The sequence below is a fragment of the Oryzias latipes genome, chromosome 3 (genome assembly GCF_002234675.1).
Source record: "Oryzias latipes chromosome 3, ASM223467v1".
NCBI lineage: Eukaryota > Metazoa > Chordata > Actinopteri > Beloniformes > Adrianichthyidae > Oryzias > Oryzias latipes.
The window spans coordinates 30,206,822-30,230,533 of NC_019861.2; the positions used below are offsets into that span (position 1 = coordinate 30,206,822).

Below are 23,712 nucleotides of genomic sequence, written 5' to 3' on the forward strand. Positions count from 1 at the left end.
ATTGTTTTCTCTAACATGACATTGATTCAATTTACCACCAATCAATTTCAAAGGGTTCTGACATTCAGATATGACCTTAAAGCTGGGCAGACCAAGAACTATGATTAGGATTAAACTTTTGTTAATGAGGTGATTTCTCTTCACGCGTGTCTGTGTGACACCGCGGAACAGGAATGGTCAGTAAAAATTAGATCAATTATTGCGAACCAAACCGCTCTAACGTGATTACCCTTGCTCTCGCTAATTTGTGTAATTAATAACCTGCTCTCAGCTGCAGAGCAGTTTATTCATAACAATCTAGATGAAATGCTGGGAGCGATGGGGGCAGCAGCCCATCCGTTCTGCAGGTAATGTCATAATCAATGGAGCCCAAAACACATGTTAATTAGGCTAGTTATTAATTGTTACAGTTGGATTTGAATGCTACATGCTGTCAACTCCTTTGTCCTACTATGTATGGCAATCAGTGGATTGAAAATGGCAAATCTAATTAGCCATTCAGCGAGCAGGCTGGGAATCCAAATGAGACGGTATCAGCCCTGACAGCTGGCAGCCGAGGCGCCGTTCACACTGGGCCTCGAACAAAACCTGCATTATCCACTGCCCCGGGAACAACAGGAAAAGACATGTATCGCAAACTAATAAATACATTCACAGCAGCCGCCTGCCATATCACACAATGGTCTAATGAAATGCCTGCTTGATGCCTTTGTTTGGGTACAAGGAGTGTTTATGCATCTATCTTTACAGAGAGCACCTCGTCCATCCAGCAGGCAGCAAAAAGTCATTTGTAGGCAACGCACATTCTGTAACCAAAAAAAAAGAGACAAAATGTTCATTCTGAGGTTTTTTTTGTGAGTTTACCATATAAATGATAAAAATAACCCCCAAAAAATGGCACAAAAGTCACAAAAACTCCAACAAATATAAGCCAAATCATGAAATCCTTCGTAAAAATATGACTATTTTAAATAACTGAATGCCTTATGAACATTTTTACGTTATCTATGTTTAGTTAGTTAACGGAAACAAGAGCTTTCTTTTTTAAAAGGTCATTGATAAGGACAGGACCATGCAGTTTACTTTGTCTAGCAAGACTTTTATCGTTATTTTTAAATTAGATAAGAGTACATAGTTCACAAAAGACTCCAGTGTTTGACATCTGTGCAGGAACCAACCATTTAAATGTTTGCTGTGGTGGTTAAAAAAGAGAAAAAGAAAAAAAAAGATCCCAGGTAGAAGCTGAGAAAGTCCTGTTCTTCTTGCTTGAATGTGTTTTGCACAGTGGGAACTTATCCTAACAGATAGCATAGGAACACTTTAAATGTGCAAAGCACTTCACCTGTTCATTGCCTCTGATAAAGAGCAGATACGGTCACAGCATGTAGCTGTGGAAAGAATCCAGCTTTTTTTAACAAAAAAACCCAATTTAAAGTGAATTTCTCATGATTTACAAATGCAACAATATTCTCTGAAAGCACAAATGTGTGCACCAAAATCAAATATTTGCTTTCATTTAGCTGTCAAACACATTGTCCACTTTATTTTTGGCAAAGTTTGGGAAAGTGCTCACTTTGCAATTTCTGATCAATCCTGCTGCAAAGGAAAGGCTCAGGCTGACCAAACTTAACAAACCATCAGCCTTGTTGTGTTGTTCCTTTGCAACCTGCAAATGCTATAATGCGCAGTGAATACACACGCAGACAGCAGCTTGTGTCTTCATCCCGGGAGTCCCTGTAAATAATGCAGTGTTCAAGGTGGCAGAGGGGGAAAAAAAGGAAGGTGAACAGGTGGAAAACCCCACCCTTTCACCCATCCATGCACATGCCCCACCACACACCACCGCACAATGCCAAGTCTCACGATCTGTATTCTTAACACCACAGGTGCTGAGCTCCAGATTTGCAGGCCTGCGGGGGGCTGCCGGCCTCTCCTCCCACCACACTCAAAGCAGTGATGGGCAATAAAAACACTTCACACCTTAAGTGAAAGATACGACTTTAAATATTTTACACACATTCTGCATTTGCAATTTATCCACACCTGGCTTTAGGAGCAACAACATCTGGTAGCTGTTGCTTTAGGGGCAATTAATTCTTCATCCAGGTCTTGTCTGAAAATGTAGGAGAGTGACTTATGTCGCACTTGGATGGGCAGAAAAGGGAAAGTCCACAGTGGAGTGCTTGGTCTGAAGTGTTAAGTTTTGTTTTTTGCTTTTTTGCAAAAAGTGAACTCTAGTTATGGAGATAAAAAATGAAGTGTCACCACATTTTAAAATGTAAATTGAAACTATTTTTACAGTTAAGCCAAAGTTTGGGATAATTTTGTATAAAAGTGCACAAGTTTATTTTCTGAACTTTGAACTTGTGGACAAAAACAAAACCAAATGTGAAAAAATGGAAGAAATATTCAACACTTACATTTTTCTGATATAAGATATGGCTTTTTTTTTAAATTGTGTGTCTGCTGTAAAGATTTTGCATATTATTATGTAATTTTTGGCAAATATTTGAGATTAAAGTTTTTTTTTCCAAATAGAATTGTTTTGTTTTTTTTAAATGAAGAGATCAGATAAAACTGCCCACTTCAGGTAATTTTAAATTTTATAATTATTATTAGTATTACATGTGACTATATCTGTTACTAGTATGAGAATGACCTTAGTTTAAGGGGCTAGAAAGAGTGTAAATGTGTAGATGTTGTAGGAAAGAAACAAAATGCTCAATGAACTACATCAGGTTTCAAAATTCAGCTTTGTGAACTGTTGTCATGTCATGCAACTTTCATTCATTTTTTCCCTCCAGGATTTTCTGGATTAAGACAAATTTGTTTAGTTAATCTTTGCAGGATTACAATTTCCTGCAGTTACACACACACTCTGCCCGAGCGTGAATTGGTGAAGTCTAAACACTTGGGAGATGGATTTGTAAGTCCTTCCAGCTGAACGTCCAGCTGAAGTTCTTGGACTGCAGCACGGTCCACAAATATGCTTAGACCAGAATTAATCAAAATACTCTTAAGCAATTTCTAGACTGAATTCTGTTTTGTATTATCATTTTAAGAATTATGTGGATACCTAAGGAACGTTTTTCAAAAATGTATGGAGTATATTATACAGAGGAGGCTCTTGAGTCCATCTTCTGATGAATGAACTGAATAATATGTGTACGACTGAGGAGGAGCGTTTTTTCCTATTGAAAACAAAAACATCTAATTAATGGAAAAGAAAAAAAACGAAGCAATCACCTATGAGATGGCTGGAAGAGACTGAGTGACTGCAGAGTTAATACTTTTGGCAATAAACATTTAGGTTGATTACACTACTTTGACTTAATCAGAAGGTGACCTTTGAAGACACTAAATAAAACCGGTAACCATGATGGAGTTTAAACAACACTGAAGTAGTATATTGAGTTTGAGCTGACTGGTTTAGAGCCGTTCACGCGGCACTCTTTTTTCATTGTCAAAGCCGGAAATCACTGCTTTCCTGTTGTCTGAATGGCCTTAAACATTTACCTTCCTTGTGCACTGATAGAATTCCTTTGTTTATCGCTGTCTTTTCCCATGGGAATGAAAGCAGATCTGGAGTTCAATGCTAAGTGTGAACCGTCCCGCATTCCCATGTGCCATATAACAACAGGGGACAGCAGATTGCCGCAGGAGATGGTGTTTGCTGTGACCATACCGCCACCAAGGCCTGCGTCCGATGGCAGGGAAGTGAGAACCCCAGCCGTGAAATCTCAGCAAGGTTAAAAAAGAACAAAATAGTCCTCTGTGAGCGAGAAAGCAAAGCCAATACAGACATTTTTAACAGTTTCTGTTTTGAGAGAATTTTACAGCTTAAGGTCAAGACTGATTTGTTGTGGATAAAAGACATAACTGCATGGATTCGCAGAACGTACTTCCTTCCTCCATTTGTTTGGGTTTGCCTCTTGTTTGGGTGAAGCCCAGAACAGGTGAGGTCAAGCTGCAGTTAGGCGGGTGAGGTTAAGGTGTTGGATGGACACTGGTTGTACAGGCTGTTTATCATAAACACAGCCTAGCCCAGAGAGCTCCATCTGCTTTGATTTTATTTAGTGACTCCCTCCAGGGACCCTAAGCTGGAGTGAGAATAACAATACTCAAGACCATCTGTTCTCGCAGAAACCAGCTCCGGCTAAATTACCGCACACTACGAGCGGCTGGCATATGCTGTGGCATAAAGCTACAAGAGGGCATTGTGTGCCAGCTGTTCTGTTGACAAATACTTATCTGGCACTTCTAAAGTCAGCTTGCTGAGCTGGTTTGAAGTTTGACTACAAACTAAACAGGGAAAGGTGTGAAAGGGGGGTTCCTGTGGGGGGAGGGGTGTGTGCAATACTTCAGATTTGTCTGTGGCAGGGCGAAATCCTAAAACGGGTCGCAGGATCTAACTTTGATACGATACGACTAAAGCCGGCCAAACAGACCGGTCTGCCCTCCATTGTGGCTCTTCGGCTTTGAAGAAAAGTGCTAACAATCTGAACACATAATGGCATCATTAAGTATATATTTAAATATTTTTAAACTGATTTTACATTAGCTAAATATAACTGTCATTTTTTTTATTCTTTTTGGTGACATTGCACTAAATCCAGAGGCATTGAGCGCTTTACCATTCCTCCAAAATTACAACACGTCGTATAACTAAGTAAAATGATAGTAAAAGGTTTGAATTGTTGTCAACAATCGCTTTATTATCAAAATAAGTTTAAAGCACATCTCCTTGTTTTATGTCTAAATGCTGTTGTGGAAGATCTTATTTAACCCTTGTGCTATCTTAGATGACCCCACCCTTACATTGACCTGTTCTCCCTACCATGACAAAGGTGGATAAAGGTGGAAAGATTTCATGTAATCCATGGACTCCAGTGAAGATCACAAATCATTGAAGAAAAAAGGTTCAGAGCACTGACAAGTGGGTCTAGATGACCCAACTCCCAACGTTAAAGTCCCTTGGATAGCAGAAGGGTTAAAACAGAATGTATATTATTTTGAAAAGAACTTGTATGTCTTGCTGTCAAAAGCAATATTTTCGATAACTAAACGAATGTGACTGAATGTCCTAAATATAAATGTGTGTTTTTCCAAACGATGAGTTGGAACTTTATGGTTCTCTGGGTTTTGGTTGGTTAGAAACTGGACCAAATGGCTGTTTTAGCGTTGAAAGGTTGCAGACTTCTAAACAGACAAAGACTCCAGTCTTGCATATCATCCCATCGGTGCAGCAACCTGTAATCATGGTGTCTTATTTGAATCTGAGTGGACGATTCTCATCTGAAAGCCTAAATTGGGTTTACTGAGAAAAAAAAAGAAAATATTATAGGTAGAAATAGAAATAAATGATCAAAAATGATTTGTTGAGGATTGTAGCACCATGTTACAGACTGGCGACCTGTCCAGGGTTTTCCCCGCCTTCGCCAACAGAAGTAGTACAGGCTCTGGTGACCCCATGACCCTGACCAGGATATACAGTGGGTTAAGAAATGGATTGTAGCTTTAATCACCTGGAAGAGAATCCTATACCAATTCAGTTAATGCTACATTTTTCTTTTATGCAACAAACTTGATTTATTCTCGTGTTTGAAAGAGAATAGTTTCTTTCAGAAACACCAGCCTTTACAAATGAAGTCTGTAACTATCAGTACACTTTATAAACTCACTTTAGGAATGCATACTCAAAGAAAATACATTTTTGTTTTATTGCCAAAAATAAAAATCTGGAACTTAAAGGACATTTTATTCATCATGCTTATTGGCTCCAAAAATGTTTCTGCAGCACCACTCTCTTCAGAATCACTCGTTTGTCTTTCAATTATGTTGATCATTCTTTGCGTGTTTTTTAAGATAAGGCGTCAACATCTGACCCACAAACTCCCAAACAACAGCGGGATTTTCCTCACACACCCTTCAAGGTTTGATGGAAGGATTCATAAATGTCCAAGCCAAACGTAAAGTGCACCCTTCAAAACAAACTTTATTTTGTTAACATTTACAAGAACATCACTGACATTAATGTTCCATTCGTTACATATACATCTACACTGTACAGATGCAACAGAACAAAAACAGACACAAAGTCTCTTCTTCTCTGTGGTGTTGCAGGGAGCGGAGCTCCGGTCAGCGGCGAGCTTCAGCAGCACTAGAAAAGTTCAAATTCCTGTCAGAAGCTCTGCAGCTGTGGAGCAGAGCGCTCAGCCCAACCCTTCAGTCGTTTACAAATCGCCTTCACCGTTCTTCCTAAGTCAAGGTTCCTCAAGTGTTTGCGTAGATAAATAAAATTTGAAAGCTAACAAGCTTTTCCGATCAATTTCTTACTGTGGCAAACTGGAATAAAATGGAATCAAAATGTTCCGTTTTTATTTCATTTTCATTTTTTTTTATAAAACTTCTTTAAATATGTATTTGTAAATATATATGCCCAAAGGTCTCCCCCCCTTGTGCCTCTTCATTTGTCCTCAGTTGCTAACTGCTCATTGTGTCTCCATGAACATTCAGTAGTTGTTGTAGGACAACCTAAAGTTTAATACTCACTTAAATATACAGTGAAGGACAAGATATACCCAAGCCTAGCAGTATCACTGACCCTGTTTTTGTCACGTATTGAACTATTATTTCAGAGAAATCGGTGACATGACGAGAGCGCAATAAATAATATTTGAACGCAACTGTTTTGCTGTCAGACGCCAAGCTGTAAAAACTGTCACGCTGTGATAAAAGGCAGCGGAGGGTCGATACTTGCTTCTGTTGGGAATCAGTCCTGCCAGGACAGGCAGAGGAGGAAAAAAAAAAAGGCTTTGTAAACAAAAAAACATCATTTAGATTTTCTCATTAACAGAATGAGCACGACACTGCACTTCCTCACACTCTTACCTTTTAAAGAAACACGCTTTTTGCAGTTTTTCACCTCATTGACCCTACGAGCGCTCCGGAAACCAGCTTTACTACAGAAGCCGTTGTGCAAGTCTCTCGTCATGCTTTTTATCTGGTCTGCAGGAGCCGTGCAGGCCATTCATGACGGCTACAGCCGAGGGGCAGACATGACTGAGATGGACACTTACAGGTGGGGGGGGGGGGAACAAAAATGCTGATGTGAGACTTTTACAATGGCCAACACCCTATTCTGTAAAACACACACTGTAAGGACGTTTACACAGCGTGATGAAGGCGTAGAAGAACCGGTTCACAAAGAGCCCAGTGGTCTGGTTTAAATGCGACTGACTGCACAGCTAGTTGACGTCTATATTGTTGGTGTTACAGTCTGGAGCTATCTATGCTACTTAAAGAGATTTTACATAAATGTTCTATAACGGCACAAACACATGGAGGTTTGCACACAATGTCGCTTCCTTAATGTGCACCACGGAAACTCCCGTCCTGAAGAGTGATTAAGAATAACAGGTCTCCCTTTTTTCTTTAAGGTAAATGAGGTGAGCAAGGTCCTCCCACAAGCACATTTTATTTTGTTTTGTAGGCCGCTGCCGTGCAAAGTCTCCTCTGCTTGTGTCTCCTGCCTCCCCGTTCAGGGAGTGGATCCTCATAATGCCTACCCCTTTGTTTTGCTAACACCCAGCGATGCTCAGCTTCCAGACACAAGAAAGCTACATAGGACTACATAAAAGAAACAACACTTCAACTAATGCACAGTGCAAATAGGCATCTCCCGCTCCTTTCCATCTTCCCAGCCTTCAGAAACGAGAAGGCATGGAGGCGAGGTGAGGTTAGGAGGTTTTCGTGGACCGTGCCCCCGATAGCAGGCAGCTGTTCTATTAGTTTATCTTTCGCTTTTTGGTCTCTTTGAATCTGCTGGCCTGGGGGAGATGGAGGCTGAGTGGCAGGGGATGACAGGTAAAAAGGTTGAGGGAGCAGAGTTTTACTTGTACAGGCTCATGGTGGGGCTCTGGTACATGCACATGTAGGCGTCGCAGAGCAGGCGGCGCGCCTGGCCCTGGATACTCTTGGGGTCGAGAGTGTGCAGCTCTTCCGGAGACATTTTCAGGTAGGTCTCCACCTCGGGGCACGGAGACACCTGGGGGATGTTGAAACCGTTCTGGCCCCCTGCAAAGCCACAGGAAACGGTTAGAAGCAGCAAATTCAACATGGTATGAAATGATTATTTTTCATCCGACTCTAAATGCCTAAAGTGATTTTAAAAACAGCAAAACTACGACTGAGTATGGACAAATGTTTTCTCACAAATCCAGTTCTACTGGCTTATAATTGGAAGAAATTCTATACAAATAATTTTTTCTGAAACCCACCGTCGCGGTCAGCCATACTGTCGAAGAAGAGCCAGGCGGAATCTGCGGTGCCGTACTTGACGAAGGCCACGTAGTGACTGGTCTCGATGCATAGCACAGCGAACAGCTCCATCCTCTGGCGGGGAAAGCCGCCCTGACGCCCCGTACCTTCTTGCAGCTCCTTGGGGACGGACAGTTTGCCATGTCGATGGGCTTTCCTCTTTGGGTGGAGGTGAACCTAGACCAGCGGGATCAGATAAACTCCATTACACATAGAATGCGTTGCTGTGGTCGGGTAAGGGGAAATAAAAAGCATCTCAACGGGTTTTTATGGGGCATGCAGATGGGAATCGCAACTCTAATGCAATCACTGCTGTGAGATGTGTGTAATAGTGCAGTGAAAAAGCCATTTCCCTGAAACTCCTCATCACTGAGACTGCCATTTGTTTGGATTTGGCACCACCACATGGGGGAATACTGACACGAACATTCCCACTTCTGCTCTGGTGAGGGCGCCCTCTAGAGTTTACCTGTGTATTACACTTTTCACAGAACTGTTTAATCTTGCCGGCGGTGATGTCCCCGTCGTCATAACAGTCTCTGCACTCGTAGAACGCCAGGCCCCCGCAGATACGACATTCCCTCGGAGCTGTACGGCAAAAGCAAACCTTACCGGCTGAGAATTCCTGTCAAATGTCACGTCACAGCGACCGCTTTAAACTACAAGAGGAACTCACTGTCTTCAAGAAGATCCGTGATGTCCAACTCTAACGAAGGAAAAATCTTGTTGAACATTTTGAAGTCCTTGCCAAAGCGGGGCATCTGGATGATAAGGCAGGAGGGAGCCTTGGCGAGTTGGAAAAAGACAAAGCATCAGCTAATGAAGTCCTCACCACAACAGCACTGACATGTTCACACAGCTGCAAGCACAACCCAAAATCCGGATGCACTGCTTTTCTTCACGTGTTTCACCCATATGTAGTGTAAAAGAGATGAGCACCTCTGCAAACTTTAGGTCACTGTTGATGAAGGACCACTCTAAAAGCTGCTGGATGGTTGGAACTCCAACCTTGTCTTTCTTGTCCATGAAGATCTGGTAAAAGTAACAGTCCTGGACCTTCTGACCTGCTGATCTAGAAAGGTGATCAGATGAATCCGTTATTATCGTACTCCGTCTCCCACACTCCCACAATATTGACTCAAGATCAGAATTCTTCAAAACATTACACCGGAAAACGACAGTTAATCTTAATAATCAGAGAATTTTATTCAGCTGCTTCAGGTTTTTTCTTTTCTTTTTACCACAGAAGCTCCTCCCTCTTCTCACCTCAGTATTAAGCTTTTTTTATTACAGATTCTTTGAAAAATCTAAAGTATTTCTTAGTTGGTCTTGCTTCAGCTTAATTAAATTTGTAGTTACAATGTGATTGGTCCAAGTTCAACTGCTTTAACTTTCAACACGCATCCAATGACCAACTCTTTTCTTCGGACTTAAAAAAATTTTAAAAGCAGAAGCAGAAGCTCAAAACTCGCATTGACTTTTCATCGGAAGTGGTCGCTTGAACACGTGTTTCCGATGCTGATGGAAGGAGAATGCTTCATGCCAGAAAAAAGTTCAACTTATTTCTCCAACATTTCAATCATCTGACTTTACAAACAACTGTAGGTATCTGCTTAAATCTGCATAATTTAACTATAGACATGAATAAACTAAGCACATTTCCACAGTTTGGTAATGACAAACTACCAAGAAGGAAGTACAAAAAGTGAAATTTAAAAATACTTTAACTCAAGGTTTTTAGCACAAGCAGACTTCTTCTTCTTCTTCGGTATAAAAAGTATCTTCTTAACACTCATCTTTACCTGAGCTTAAGCAGTGGATCCACTCTCAATATGTGGTGAAAAAGAATGATGAGGAACTCCTCGGGATCTGTAAGACACACTAAGGTCAAACTACATTTCCATGAACATGCAATGCAGAAACTGGGGTTAGAAACAAGCACCTTTTTCTTCAGAGGTAAATCCAGAAGCTGCCTCCACTTTTTCAAGAATCCTCCTCAGCTTCATTACTTTTGTGGCACAAACATAACCATGTCTGGGATTAAGGAGAGAACAAGTTTAGAATTCCTACAAATGATTTTTAGAAAACTGTTAAAAAGCACATCACCAAGTTTGTCCTTATTGCAATACGAAAGTAGTGGTTTAGTGTTGAGGTGGAGTTATGGTACTTCAGAGAGCAGAATGTACCATGTCTTACATGCGTAGGGGGTTCACTATCTCAGTGCGTAGCAGCTCCTGGGTCTCTCTGTAATACTCCACATCAGTCTTTGATTGTGGCCTCAGCAGAACCGTGTCCAAAACAGAACTGAAGGAGAAGAGACTGCAGACACAAAGGTACCGCCATCAAAATCACCACACTGACAATGAGGATCTGTGCAGCAAAACAACAGCACCAACCAGAAGAGGGTTGAATCAAGGTAGCAGGAGTTGTAATGACCCTGAATGCCTTTCTTTTTTCCCACCATTACATCCAGGCCGTCGTTTTCTGTGCGCGGAGGCGTGTTTTCGTGAACGACCTCGCTCAGGTAACCTCCAAATGCTGTGAAGACGCACAGCAAAAATATAAACAGACGTGTCATTTTTCACGTTCGTAGAGATTTGTCCCACCCACCGATTGAGTTGCATCGCTCTATGGGGTTGGGGGAGTGGTGCAGGGACGGGAAGCGGGAGTCGGGCCGACAGCACTTGAGCTTGACGAACAAAGCTTTCTTAGGTGGGCAGGTGAAATACCGGGTACCTTTGAAGGTGCCGTCGGTGCAGCCGGGGCACTCTTCTTCCTGGAAGAAAGTTCCACGTCATGTGACGGCATCACTGCGGGGTTAAGCTTACAGCCAATGTTCTAGCTAAAACCACAAGCAGAAAAATGGGATCCGAGTGCAACAAAAAGAGGAAAAGTTGAGCTTTAAATGGAAATGTGTCTAAGAACTGACTTGTCTCGGTTATGCTATCTGCATAGAGTTGCCAGGCAACCAGCAGAGTATGAAGGAAGCCTCTGAACTGCAAACCACAGCTTCCATTTTTTTCCATTTGTGGAGACTAGAAAATATGACTTTGGGCTTTTTAGCCCAGAGCCTCTCAAACATTAACTTCCCTAAAAGCTCAAAAGCTACAAATATTCAGGTAACCAATTCATTAAAAGTTAACAGAATTCCTACAACAAAAATTGCATAAATGTATGTTTTTTTATACCTAATACAATAACGTTTATTATGGAAGCAAAAAAAGCGGCTGTGAATCAAGAACCAATACAAACAATGACTGAAACTGCCTAACGACAAAACAGTTCTCTGTTTTTATAACAATTTCATATTCTCTGGTAGTCAACTTTTCTCTTTGATCAAAGTATAATGTTCATGTTTTACCAGTTCCAGCCCCGCCAAAGGCTCCAGCAGGCCAGGAGGCAGACCCACCCAGCGGATCACACCACACAGAGGGGGGTTCTCCTTCACCTCCACCAGAGAGCCCACCTCCAGACCCGGCTGACCTCGAGGAGGCGTTGAAGGCCGTGGAGAAGGCGGGGCAGCCGGAGCTGCCGGGGGCTCGGGCTGCTCCCCCATCACTGACTGGACAGAGAGGGAGAGCGGACCGGGACTCATGCTGTCAGTGGGCCCCGGCTTGCGGTTCAGGCTGAAGGGCAGCGAGTGGAACTTGTTATCGGTGGATAGTGAGGAGGAGAGTGGGGCTCTAGGGGGCGGGGAGGACTGATTGAAGTCAGGGGGTGTCTCAGTAAGTGACTTGGCAGGGTCCTCTCCAACTGCAGGGGGGGAGAGAAACCAGAAACCAAAGAGTGTCATTAAGGAATACAAGTAGTCCGAGGCTGTCTATACCAACCTGGCCCTGCGACAGCCTGGAGACCTGTCCAGGGTGCACCCCACATTCACCCAACAGTAGCTGGGACAGGCTCCAGCAACCCCGTGACCCCAAAAAGGGCTTCAGAGTTCAGAAGAGCGACGGACAGATGGATGGACAGATGGATGTACCAACCTTAGTGTTTATGACATAAACTGAAAATGTTGAGATGGCAAATGCAATATGAGAACTTACATCCATGCCGTCAGCAAATGCTTTCTGATGCCGTATGCTGACTCGAGGGCAGAATTTCAGGTCTAAAGCCCTTTAGTCACCTCTCCTTATCAATGGGTCAACCTCAGGATCATGCAAGCAATCCTTGCCACCTCTCTCCCCATTTACTTCCTTTTTTGTAAGGGTAGGACTTTCTGAGACGTCTTCAGGATGTAGCAACAATTATTTTATAAATTTTCCATTTTTTACCAATAAAGATAAAAAGACATTGCAGCAAAGACTTTTTCATTTGCCACAATAGAGTGCAAAGCAGTAAAAGCCATGTGTTTTTGTGTTTTTAAGTGGCAAAACAAACTTCCTAACTGAAAGTGCCCAGACTTAAACAATGCAGCAGGACACTTCTGCTCCTTCTGAAATGGATTCTTTTTATTTATAGACCTCGGAGTCTTTTGGTTTCCTTCCTCAAATGTATAAACGTCTTTATTCAGACTAGATTAAAGTCTGAAAATCTGACATTAAGGTCAAACATGAAGAAAATAAGAGCACATCTGTCTGATCAGGCTGAGCTCCTTCCATTCTCTGGGAAATCTTGCTGAATTGTTTTTGTATTTGGCATATGTGAATATCAGTCAACAGAATTTAAAATCTTACCTTTGGTTTTTTCTTGTAGAAACAGTTTTATATTGATTAATTTCAGGATTACGATTTGATGAAGAGTTTAAATCTGTATTTAGATTTCACAGTATGATGATTGGGAAGCATGCAGATTCAGCTAAAGTATTGCATTTAGATTTCATGTCTCCATTTGAAATGGAGAATGGAAACACCTCTTTATTTTAAGCCATGCAGACTTTAATTCTTGGGTTGATTGTTGTGTCATTAGTCCCAGTTTCAACCATGCTTTCACTGCTAAAATCTTTTTTTTAGTCCTTCACTAGACCAGAAAAAACAATGACCCATCATTTTCAGCAGTATTCATAACAGAACCAGAACTAAAAATAGCCCCAAATGTGAAAAGAGACTGAAAATGATGAAAATGAGACCACATTAACAGAATGAGTAAGCAGTTGGTAAAAACCCATGTCAGCAATCATGGCTGGAATCCACAGAGAAAAAGAAACAAAGTGATGCGTTCAGTGGAAAAACGGGAGCCCAGCAGTCATTTGGTACACGTGTGTCTGCAGCGAATGCAGGTCAAATCTACTGTCTGTGAAGCAACATCATCACAAAAAGTGCAAACACTGACAGCAACATGAACAATGACGTTTTACAAATAAAAAAGAAGGACACATAAATCCCCCATGTGCTGCTCCCCCCATATTAACACAGAGTCAATGAAACTTAATTATGACCCCATAATCTGAAGCTTTTACCAATGCTCTGCTGCGTGAACAGTATCAGATTCAAACTGAAATCCTCATCTGAATCTCTCGCAAAAGGCAGTTTAAGACACACACAGCTGTTGTTTGAGGAGTGGAGCATTTTTAAAAGCTTGTACCCGTTACACCATGCCTTCAGACAAAAAGAAAAGAAAAAAATACCACGATGGGGATGAAGGGTGGAAAGTTGGCTTTTTTTAAGCAAGCTACTGTAACAAACTACTGCCTAGGAAGTCAGTAACCATGTCTAAAGCACACGGGACGATGCTACTAAAACCATTTAGTAACCAAGGGGATCAATACGCTAATGCCAACCACGGATTTGTTTCTAAGGTTTTTTTAAAATATTGCACTTTTCCCTGCTTTTTGTTTTCACAAACTTATTCCAGATTGACTGCAGCTCTTCTATAACTTCAAACACTTTTTGTTCAGGCCTGTGCTGCAGGTCGGTTTTAATCCTACAGTTTCCATTATGGTCTAAATGAACTAAATAAATAAATAAAATCACAACACTATATTGCCAAAAGTGATTATTCATCAATCCAAATAACTACGTTCAGGTGTTTCAATCACTTCCACGGTCACAGGTGTATAAAATCATCACCTCCACCTGCGGACTTCAGCTACATGCAGCTATAAGCCACCAAATGGTTCCTGAGCGCGGCTGCGTCTGCAGCTCACCCACCGCTCCCCCAGGGGATGGGTCAAATGCGGAGAACAAATTTCGCACACCCAGCTAGGTGTGTGACAGATAGTGGGACTATAACTTTAACTTAACTACATTTAAAATTCACTCCAGACTCCCGAACTACTAAAAAACGATATAGTGTGGAATTATCTAGTGCCCTGGATTTTAAAAGCTATTCAGACACAATGCTCACTACTTTTTTTTCTCTTAAACACCAAATATAATGTCATCGATTTCATCAACTAAAAACCTAATAAGTTGAACATTTTACAAAGACTATGTATGAATCCTCTGTGTTCTGATAATTAAAACTTCATTTATGAAAAATGATTCAAATGCAATGCATTGTGGTATATATTTGCCTGTCTTGTGATTCGCAGAGACTTCTGGGAACTTTTGAGGGCTCTGGATTTTGACATTGTAGATTCAGACAGCTTCCACTATGTAGGGCAAACGCCCCATATAGTGGACTAAGTTGTGGGTAGTGAAGGAATCTGGACACAACCTACTTCTATCTAATCTGTAAAAGAAGCTCAATGAATTCTAGTTTTTTACTGTGAAAGGAGGCCAACAGTGCAATAAGCTCATAACATTTCCACTCTGGTAAATTGTCCATAGTCAATAGCTGGTGGTAACATTACAAAATGGTAATAATTAGGATTCTCATCCAACTGCCTCCAGAAACAAACACTGCTGACCTCCAAACGTCCTGTGGCCTTCAGAAGAATGTGTTCTGGAGCAGTGGAGACACGCTCGCTGAAATGATGAAGCCCTCTTCTCCATCTAGGAATCTGAAGGATGATTGCCAAGAAGAAAAAAAGGCATTTGTCTAACAGGTCTGTGGGACGCCTGGTGGAGGGAGGATTGTGGTGTGGGACTGCTTTTCAGAAAGTGGGCTCAGCCCTTTATTTTCAAAGAAAGGAACTCTTTAAAAAAAATCTGACTATATAAAGATTTTGAACCGCTCCATGACCTAAAATAACCAGTGGACATGGATGAGCCAGTTTGGTGTGGAAAACTTGACTGGCTTCTACTGGAATGCTTATGCTTATCTGCAAATAAAGCCAGATAAGCATTACTTTTGACAATATAGTGCATTTTAGTCTTTTTAAAACCTTTTTACAGTTATCTTTTAAGTCACTTGCTGAATGGAAACATGACAAAATAAATCTAAATTACTTCAAAGATAAGAAGAAAGCCATTTTCTCAGTGATTAATAGCTACTGTGCTACATTGGGTTACATTATGTTTCCTTTTTTTAATGAAGGGGAAAGGGAACACACCTAAAACAGTGTGCCTTAATTGTAGCTTGTTGTGAACAGGAGCTTGCCTTTGAGATGGTTGACATCCCATGAGGTTTTACCTTCATCAATGTACCATGTGCTTTTGGATTTGGACTGGCAAGGCGGGTCAAGAGAGCTGCCATTTAAAGTATAGTAAAACTCAGACTTGCTTCTACTTCCAGTTTGATGACTTAACCCTGCAAGTAACAAAAGTAAACAAGAAACATACAACACAACATGATTGAAGTGTTTAGCGTAGGTGCACAGTTACTGGAAGTTTTAAATGTATGATTGTGTTTAAGTTCTTCCCCGTAAAAGATTTTGATCAGCATCACTAAATTCAACCACAAATTCTACATTTTTATGGATTTTTATGGGTAAAAAAACAGTAAACTTCACCTTGGACTGATTTTTTTTCCCTTTGTTGGTCCCATTTTAAATAAAATTAAAAAAAGCTTTAGAGTTTCAAAAAAAACAACGAAAATGCTCCAAGGGGCTGATAAAAGCAATAAAGACCCACTCCGATTAAAATCCTGTTGTGGTATTTTTCTGATGATGAAGGATGGGTAATGGGAAGGTCAAGCCAGGTTGCTCTGCGCCAATAGTCCACAACTTGGAGGCAAATTTTTAATGTAATACTGCCGCTCTGCAGAAACTATGTCTTAGACAAGGGCTTTAAAAGACCAATTTGAAGACGATCGGAGCGAGTCTTTAAGTATCGGATGGTTCATAACTACTACAGAAGTTTTCAGATTTCCTGTTTGTATAGTCTTTGTTAGCTGAAGAGCAGAGGGGACATGTTTGATAAATTGCATGAAGAGTTATGTTCACAATAAACCTGCATGCTTCCTCTAACGATGCAGTTCCATTATCATTAATGTGAATTACCCCACAGATGAGGCAATAAGCTTTAGATCCTTCAGACTGCAGTGCAGTACCTTTTTTATTTGGTTTGTTGGGGCCACAGGATGACTTGTCACTGTTGGTGCCTCTGGGGGCAAAACTGTGCCTCGGCAGCCTTTGGTCCTGCATGGAATATTCTGCACACAAACACAATGCACCAGGTTAGGCTTCAGCATGAAGTTCTACCTTGTCAAACATATATAAACATAAAACAAGGAGTGACATTTTGTTGTTTTCTTAGTTGCATTTATGTTCATTTCAATGTTTTGTTCAGAAAAGACTGAAATTTAAGTCCAAATAAGCAATTGCATCTTCTGTCACAGTTATATTTCTACAGGAGGATGGGAACAACACTGAAAGCTTTTATCATCAAAAACAGCACAAAACAAAACCCAAAGATATTTTTATGAGTTGTTGCACCAAGTTAGAAGCCACTTATTAAATAATAAAAGAGTAAGGCCAAAAGTCTTCTGGTTTGTAGGAAAAAGTTCTGTCTGTAAAATGTAATAGATGTAAATCAAATGCAGGACTGATAGCAATAATGTTAAATTTCTAAACATGTGTTTGTAGAGTTACACAAACAAATAGTGACACATTTATATCTCAGAGCGACTTTGCTATTGCATTTAGAAAGACTTGAAAAGAAGGGAGACTGTGTGAGAACAAAGTGTGTTCTTTTGGGAGCAGGTCCAGTGCAAATACTCTAACAAACAATATATTTACAAAATAATTGTATGCAGCAGAAGACAAACATACCAGTGTCACAGTGGGAAACAAAGGGCCAGAGTATCTCACTTGACTTTCAAAACAAGTGAGCCATCACTACAAAAGGCTCTCTGTTCCTGCTGCAAAACACAAACTCAGACAGCTCTGAAAGAGCTCGGAGCTGCTTCCAAACGGGACAGCGGAATGTGCGTAGATAGCAAATATTTCAAAGAACTAAATCCAAAAGAGAAGTAGAGATTTGCAGCGACTCACCTGGCATTACGTCACAGATGGGGACAAGTCGAGTGTGTTCCAAACTGGCAAAATTACACAACTGCTTCCCGTGAAACATACCATCCCAGTCCCCGATAGGATTGTCCTGGAAGAGTTGGGGACATAATCTTGAGTTATACTTACTGAAGTAGCGCCACAGGTGTCCCTTTCCCTTGTATTTTTCATTTGTTTACTCATATTAATACGATCCAGTGCAATGATAATCTCCAACCTAAAGAACTGATGTTCCTACTTGGATCCTTCCTCCAAAGCTCCACGTTTTCCTTAAGAACACTACTCTTCCTCCTCAGATTGGAATCCAGTACTTTTCTCCAGAAGAACCATTCAAGAGGAGCTTGAGACGAGCACCACAAGGGCGCGACTGGGAGCCGAGTGAGGAAGAGCAGTGGGCTCTCCTCAGCTGCTGCTGGCCTTTTGCCATGCAGTTGGGTCATACAGCACTAAGTCTTTACCTCACTCCCCGCGTGACTGACTTGCATTTGTGTGGGAGGCTCAGATGCACTGAGTGGGCTCCTGCAGCTGCTGCTGCTGCTGCTGCTAACAATCAGCAGTCAAATGCCTCAGTTCTGTGTTTCAATCTCACTATGACTAGAATGCCCACTGCCTCCTGACAACAGTAGCCATAGATACCAGCTACTGCAAAGCGATGCAGCGAGATGCTTTTCATCAACCTCCCAAAAGGCATCCTTAAAAAGAAAGACGACAAGGGCAGAAACTTTTATGGATCGATTATTGATTTATTTACCAATCTTGGATCGATTCAGATCGATTTTTATCAACGCAGCCCTAAATGAAGATACCATTTAGAAATCCCAGGCTGACTGGGAGACTTTCTAAAAAATGACCACAGGAGAAATGTGACGAGGCAAATACCAGTATCAGTTGGGGAAGCGCTTCAAAACTAAGGTTAGAAAGAAAAAAAGTTGTGAATTCAAGCGTAAATACATGAAAGTTTTATTAATATTTACAGTTAATTGTAAAAGCTACAAAGATTTTTGAAAAATGTCATTATGAAAGTTCAATGAAAATGATAAAGTATCATTTAACTTGTTTCCTACACCTGTGTAATTATGTAGTAGTGATTAAAATGTCATTTTAGAAAATATATTTGAAAAAAGTACTTACCATGTCAACTCCTACATAGTATCCTAAGCTCTCATTACTGGGTAGCAGGCCACAAAAAATGATGGTGCCCCTCTCTGGTCCCTCTCTGGTCTGCACCACAACCCTGGAGTTGATCTCCAGTGGAGGAAAGTCCTGATCGTCTTCCACCAGCCTGACGTGATCCACCTCCAGCTCCCCCACTGTGTCGTCATCGTCGTCCTCCCAGAGTTCAAGCTTGTCCAGAGCCACAAACACGCCGCACTCTTCCTCACAGCGAAAAAGCTGGCGACCCTGGTAGGTGCCCTCCGTGAAGCCCTGACCTCGACCCTCCTCCTAAGAAAGGCAGAGTCATGAAGACCGTGGGAGGGAAAGATGGGCAATCACTGTCATAGTAAGAGTGCAGGTAGGTTTGCAGCTGGCTCAGCGTCCTATAATGACAGGAAGTCAACATCCTGCAGCTGTATGATCGATCACGCCAGTAGGAACCTAACCTGGCAACTGACTTAATCAATCTATAATAATCGATGGATGGAAGGATAGATTTTACGTCATAATAAAATAAACCAAGTATCATCACAGCGGACGACACACATGTGATGGCACCGAAAAATGACCAAAGCATCGTTCCAGTCCAGTGTGTGGAAACACTGAATTTGGCAAAGACATGTGACCATACAGTGTGCTAGAATGTTCTATGAATGCCCCCTTTGTATTATTTTGATGTGGAAAACAGTGGGCTGAACCTTATAAAACTCTTGTTTACTTGTTTGTATGAATATTTAATTTACACTTTATTGTCAATAAACACAAGGAATGTGGAAAACTTCACCAGCACTGTTCAGTACCCAGGTATTTATCTCTGAGTCACACTGGTTGATTCCGGATCGTTTCTAGGTCAGTGAATCGAATCATTCGAAACCAATATCGACTATGAATCACGTTGAAAACCGCAAATTATGATAGCTTATATATACAGGATGAAGCTGAAAGCCTAACAGACACTTCAGATTTAGTATTGAGATTATCCTCATAAAATAGACATTTTCACTTCATCTTGTGTTCACAATTCCCTCTTTACTTGTAGTTAAGCTCATGAGATATTCAATTACAGCTTTTAAAAAACAGCTAAAGATTATGCTTCCGAACATCCATAATGGAAAGTTCACTTCGTTCTGGATGTAAGTCGTACATCATCAAGCTCAAAGTGACAAAGTCTTGAAAATCAATTGGAAAGCAGCACAAATCCAAACTTATTCACAGCTTCTTATTCACTAACAAATTTCTCTCTTTATATCTGGTTATTATTGGATGTATACATTTTGTGCTTTAAGTCGAAAATAAATGAAAGTGAAAACAATTTTAGACTTCTTAGAGAAAACATCCTAAAAGCTGGGAAACAATTAAGCCTTTACAGCCCGTTATTGTCCATTCATTTTTTGTTGTATTTGTTTCCCCGCTTCAGGGTACCTGATTTCAAATTACAATGGATGACAATGAGATGAACTGAATTGGAGGCATCAGAGCACAGAATCGTGGAAAGTATGTGGGGCAGAAAGTTCCTGAGGAAGAGGACGGAGAAAACCTAACCTTGAATGAAAAACTGCATCGAAGAAATGAAAACTTTGAAGAAAGACATGAAGGAAAGAGCAAGTCTTCTCCTTGATCGACGGCGAAGGTGATGCATATTATATTTCAAATTCTAATTCATTCAGGTACTTGTTTTTTTTCTTCAACCAATAACTTTTAATTACTTTTAAAGAAAGACCTTTTGTGACTTCGGAAAGTTGATTTCCTGCAAAACATTGTATTATAACCTGCTTTTTTTGTTTATCTTTTTTTCTTAAGATTTCAGTGCTTCCAGAATATGTTAGAAGTCTGAAACTGCATTATTTCTAAACAAATACAAAGAGAAGGCAAAGTAAACTAATAATCTCTTCGTGGCAATGTTTATGTATGAGGATTTGTAGCCAGTTGTTGGAGCAATTTCTCCAACCTGATCCCCGGTAAACGCACCCCTTCATGTGTTCAGCACTACTCTGCTCAGACACACCTGATCCAATCAGACTCCATCAACCTTTGTAGAAACTTTACAATGATTACAGTCATTAAAGCCAGATAGGATCGAAACCATGCAGGACAGTTGGCGTTCTGACAACCAGGCTTAGGAAACGCCGATTTAAAGCCCATGCAAATCCACCTTTAATGTTTTGGCATGTGAATACTGAATATCAATTTAGGTTTAAATCAGTTTGGTTGTAAATTAATGCTTTTTATGCAAACTCATCTCGATGTGCAAGACAGAAAAAAAATTGTTTTGTCCCCGTCAACAAAATGCTGTAACATTTTTAAAGCTCAGACTTTTAAAACCATTCCTCCAGAAGCAGCACAACAATCCTTAAAAAACAGAATGAAAATGCAAAGCTTGCAATTACAAATACAAAACGTATGACCGATAAAAGTTATTTCTCACCAGCAGCTCCACTCCAAACCAGATTCCCGACAGGGCTCTGTCAGGCAGCAGTGAGCCCTTGAAGCGAACCACACCTGGCAGAGGCTCATCCCCTGATCGCAGCTGGACACGCACCTTGGAACCACAATCGATGTCACGAACCCGCTGCAGACGTTGCTCGTCGCACAGCAGGGCATATCGCTCCTCACAGTTGGTAATGGGGAACAGCAGCTCAGCCAGCTTCTCCTCCAACTCCAACACATCCCGCTCATCCAGGCTCAGCACCACGTTGGTCTGGTCCAGGATGCGGAGGCTCTTCTTGCCCTTGCATGGAGGGAGAGTTCGTCCCAGGCTATTACGCTCCTGACAGGCCTGGCCCAGGCTACCACGGGGGATCCTTAGGGTCTTCTGTGCAGGCTTCTCCACAGTACATTCTTTTATGACCATGTAGAAGCGCCAGTCCTCCCTGAAGCCCCCACCAGACCTATCCTGGTTCCACAGGGCAGAGCTCATGGCTGCATGGTAAGCAGCAGGACCAGCGCCAAGGCGAGCTTGACCAGGGGGCCTAAAATAAAAAAAAAGACATGTTCAGCATTTGATGGACAAGTGATAGGAACGTGTTAAGACTAACAACTCTGATAGAGCTGGTAAGAAACTTACAGACACTCATCTATATCGTTTTGTCTGGGTTTTTTTAAAAGACACCAAACAAACGGGTACAATGCAGCTCTGTGCAGAATAACACTTGCTTCAGCAAAAACCATTAAGTCACACAATAGCCTGTGGCACATTTTTGTCTCGTTTCCCTTTCAGAAATCAGACTAAAGTATGAAAGCATGCATCTTGGTTTGAGTCGAGTTTTATATGCGGACAGAGAAACCAATACTTATCTCAAATATGTTACAAGTTATGATTAAATTAGCAAATTCTGAGTCTGCAGGTAGTCATGAGAAAAAAAACACACACTGACATGTTGTTATTCACTGCTTCACAAGTGCACAGATATGACATTCAGCTCAGGATGTATGAAGCTTCTTCAAAGCATCACCTGAGTGAAAAACCCATCTGTTTTTGGCTACATTTTTTGGAGCAGTTAGTCAGATCTACTGATTTGAATGAACTATAAATAGCATAAAACAGCGTGCAGAAGACAGACAGGTCTAACGCCGGTCTGACTGCTGGATTTCCCCGATCACACCTTATCTTTTGGTCACCAGATACGCTCAACAGAGATCACTCTGCTTTCACATCCGTCAATTGTTTTGAGCAGCGCATCACAGTTCACAACCCTGACGTTGATACCTTGTTGAGAACGAATTAAACACCTGCCTCAAAACAATCACACAATTAAAACCGAGCTAATCATTGCTAAGTAAATCTCTGCAAGGTGATAATACACAAACTAGTGCTGCCTTAATCTTTCTATTTGTTGGCTTTGGGTGAAATTGAATTTTTGAAAGCCTAAAGCTGTGATCTTCCTAGACTTAAATATTTTTTGAGTGTCTTTAACAGCTGTATTTAGAAATCTGCCAACAACGGCCCCAAAAGGGAAATACCAATATTCGTTTTCCTTATGCAAAAACAAATCTTACCTTTTGTGTGTGTCGAGTCACCTATAGGCCAAAAAAGGCTGTCATTTCATACATCCATCTTTGCTTGACGGGGGCGCCAATAGAATATGTATAATATTCCTGTAATAACCTCTGATTAGCTAAATAGCTAGGTAATGGTAGCGTCCGGACTAGCTAAATATCAGGCTAAAGTCGCCTCGCGAACAGTTTAGGAGCAAGCTAGCAGGCAGGCCGCTGCTCCTCGCTAAAGTGCACAACATAACATTTAAACGAAATACTTTTGGCGTTTCAAAAATACGTAAGAATAAGGCGGTGTACTGCTGCATATGTGAGATTTATTATTTACAGGAGCCGACCTCGCTACAGTTAACAGATGACGTACTTTGCACTCTCTTACAGACATTGGTCATGCGTTCCGTACTCGTGTGTTGATTGGCTAGTTTTCCTGTCAATCTTCAAGTTCCAACAGGAGGGGGTTTCCCACGGCTCGCAGAAAACCAAGTCTGGTTGAGATGTACAGTGGCTCTTTAGAGCTATAGCTCTAGATCGGATGTAGGAAATGTTCGATTTTGTCAGGGTCCGCCATATTAAAAGGGTAATGACTGTACCATTATCATATATGTAATGTTTTAATGACTTTTAGTGAATTTTTATATATTACAACTATTCTTGAGTTAAACTAAATTCTACTCTTTATGTGAAAACAAGCTCTTGTGTGCATAGTCTAAGTGTAAAAAAAAATAGAAGTGCTATTTTATAGGTCCTTTAAAAAGGTCTGAAGCGTTGTCTTGTAACTTGCTATTGAGTTATTTCTTTTTTTATGAAAATTTGTAGGCTGTATGAATCCCACTTTAGCCCTGTCAGGGTCACACGGCTGCCAGAGCCTAACCTGGCTACTGTTGTGCGAAGGTGGGGCACACCCTCTAAATGTCCCTAGGTGTGACTGTGTATGGGCGTGTGATTGTGTGGCCCTGCAACCAGCGGGCGACTTGTCC

General features: G+C 41.2%; 1 protein-coding gene across 2 annotated transcripts; it reads right to left on the minus strand.

The window, feature by feature from the left end:
- Nucleotides 1–5,970: 5,970 nt before the first annotated feature.
- cyld (CYLD lysine 63 deubiquitinase) lies at nt 5,971–23,103 on the minus strand. 2 transcript variants are annotated; one of them, XM_004067493.4, is made up of 17 exons: nt 22,739–23,103; nt 21,168–21,711; nt 18,719–19,030; nt 17,573–17,678; nt 16,630–16,731; nt 15,772–15,888; nt 11,681–12,072; nt 10,930–11,095; nt 10,716–10,857; nt 10,516–10,638; nt 10,262–10,353; nt 10,122–10,188; nt 9,259–9,391; nt 8,996–9,104; nt 8,789–8,907; nt 8,280–8,496; nt 5,971–8,076 (listed from the first exon to the last, which is right to left on the minus strand). In XM_004067493.4, the coding sequence occupies exons 2-17, from the start codon at nt 21,657–21,659 to the stop codon at nt 7,892–7,894; spliced, it is 2,874 nt and encodes a 957-aa protein (XP_004067541.1). In that variant the 5' UTR covers nt 21,660–21,711; nt 22,739–23,103; the 3' UTR covers nt 5,971–7,891. The 2 variants fall into 2 exon arrangements, with proteins under 2 accessions (XP_004067541.1, XP_011491927.1); XM_011493625.3 differs by lacking the exon at nt 15,772–15,888 and having other exon boundaries at nt 22,739–23,102.
- Between the last annotated feature and the right edge of the window lie 609 nt (nt 23,104–23,712).

Excerpts from the sequence above, each read along its gene's own strand:
- cyld (XM_004067493.4), bottom strand. The coding sequence starts at position 21,659 with ATGAGCTCTGCCCTGTGGAACCAGGATAGGTCTGGTGGGGGCTTCAGG. Across the intron at positions 12,073-15,771 it reads CACATGGTACATTGATGAAG|TTGGAGAGGACCCTGCCAAG; the intron begins GTAAAACCTCAT and ends CCCCCCCTGCAG. Across the intron at positions 10,354-10,515 it reads ATAGTGAACCCCCTACGCAT|ACATGGTTATGTTTGTGCCA; the intron begins GTAAGACATGGT and ends CCTTAATCCCAG.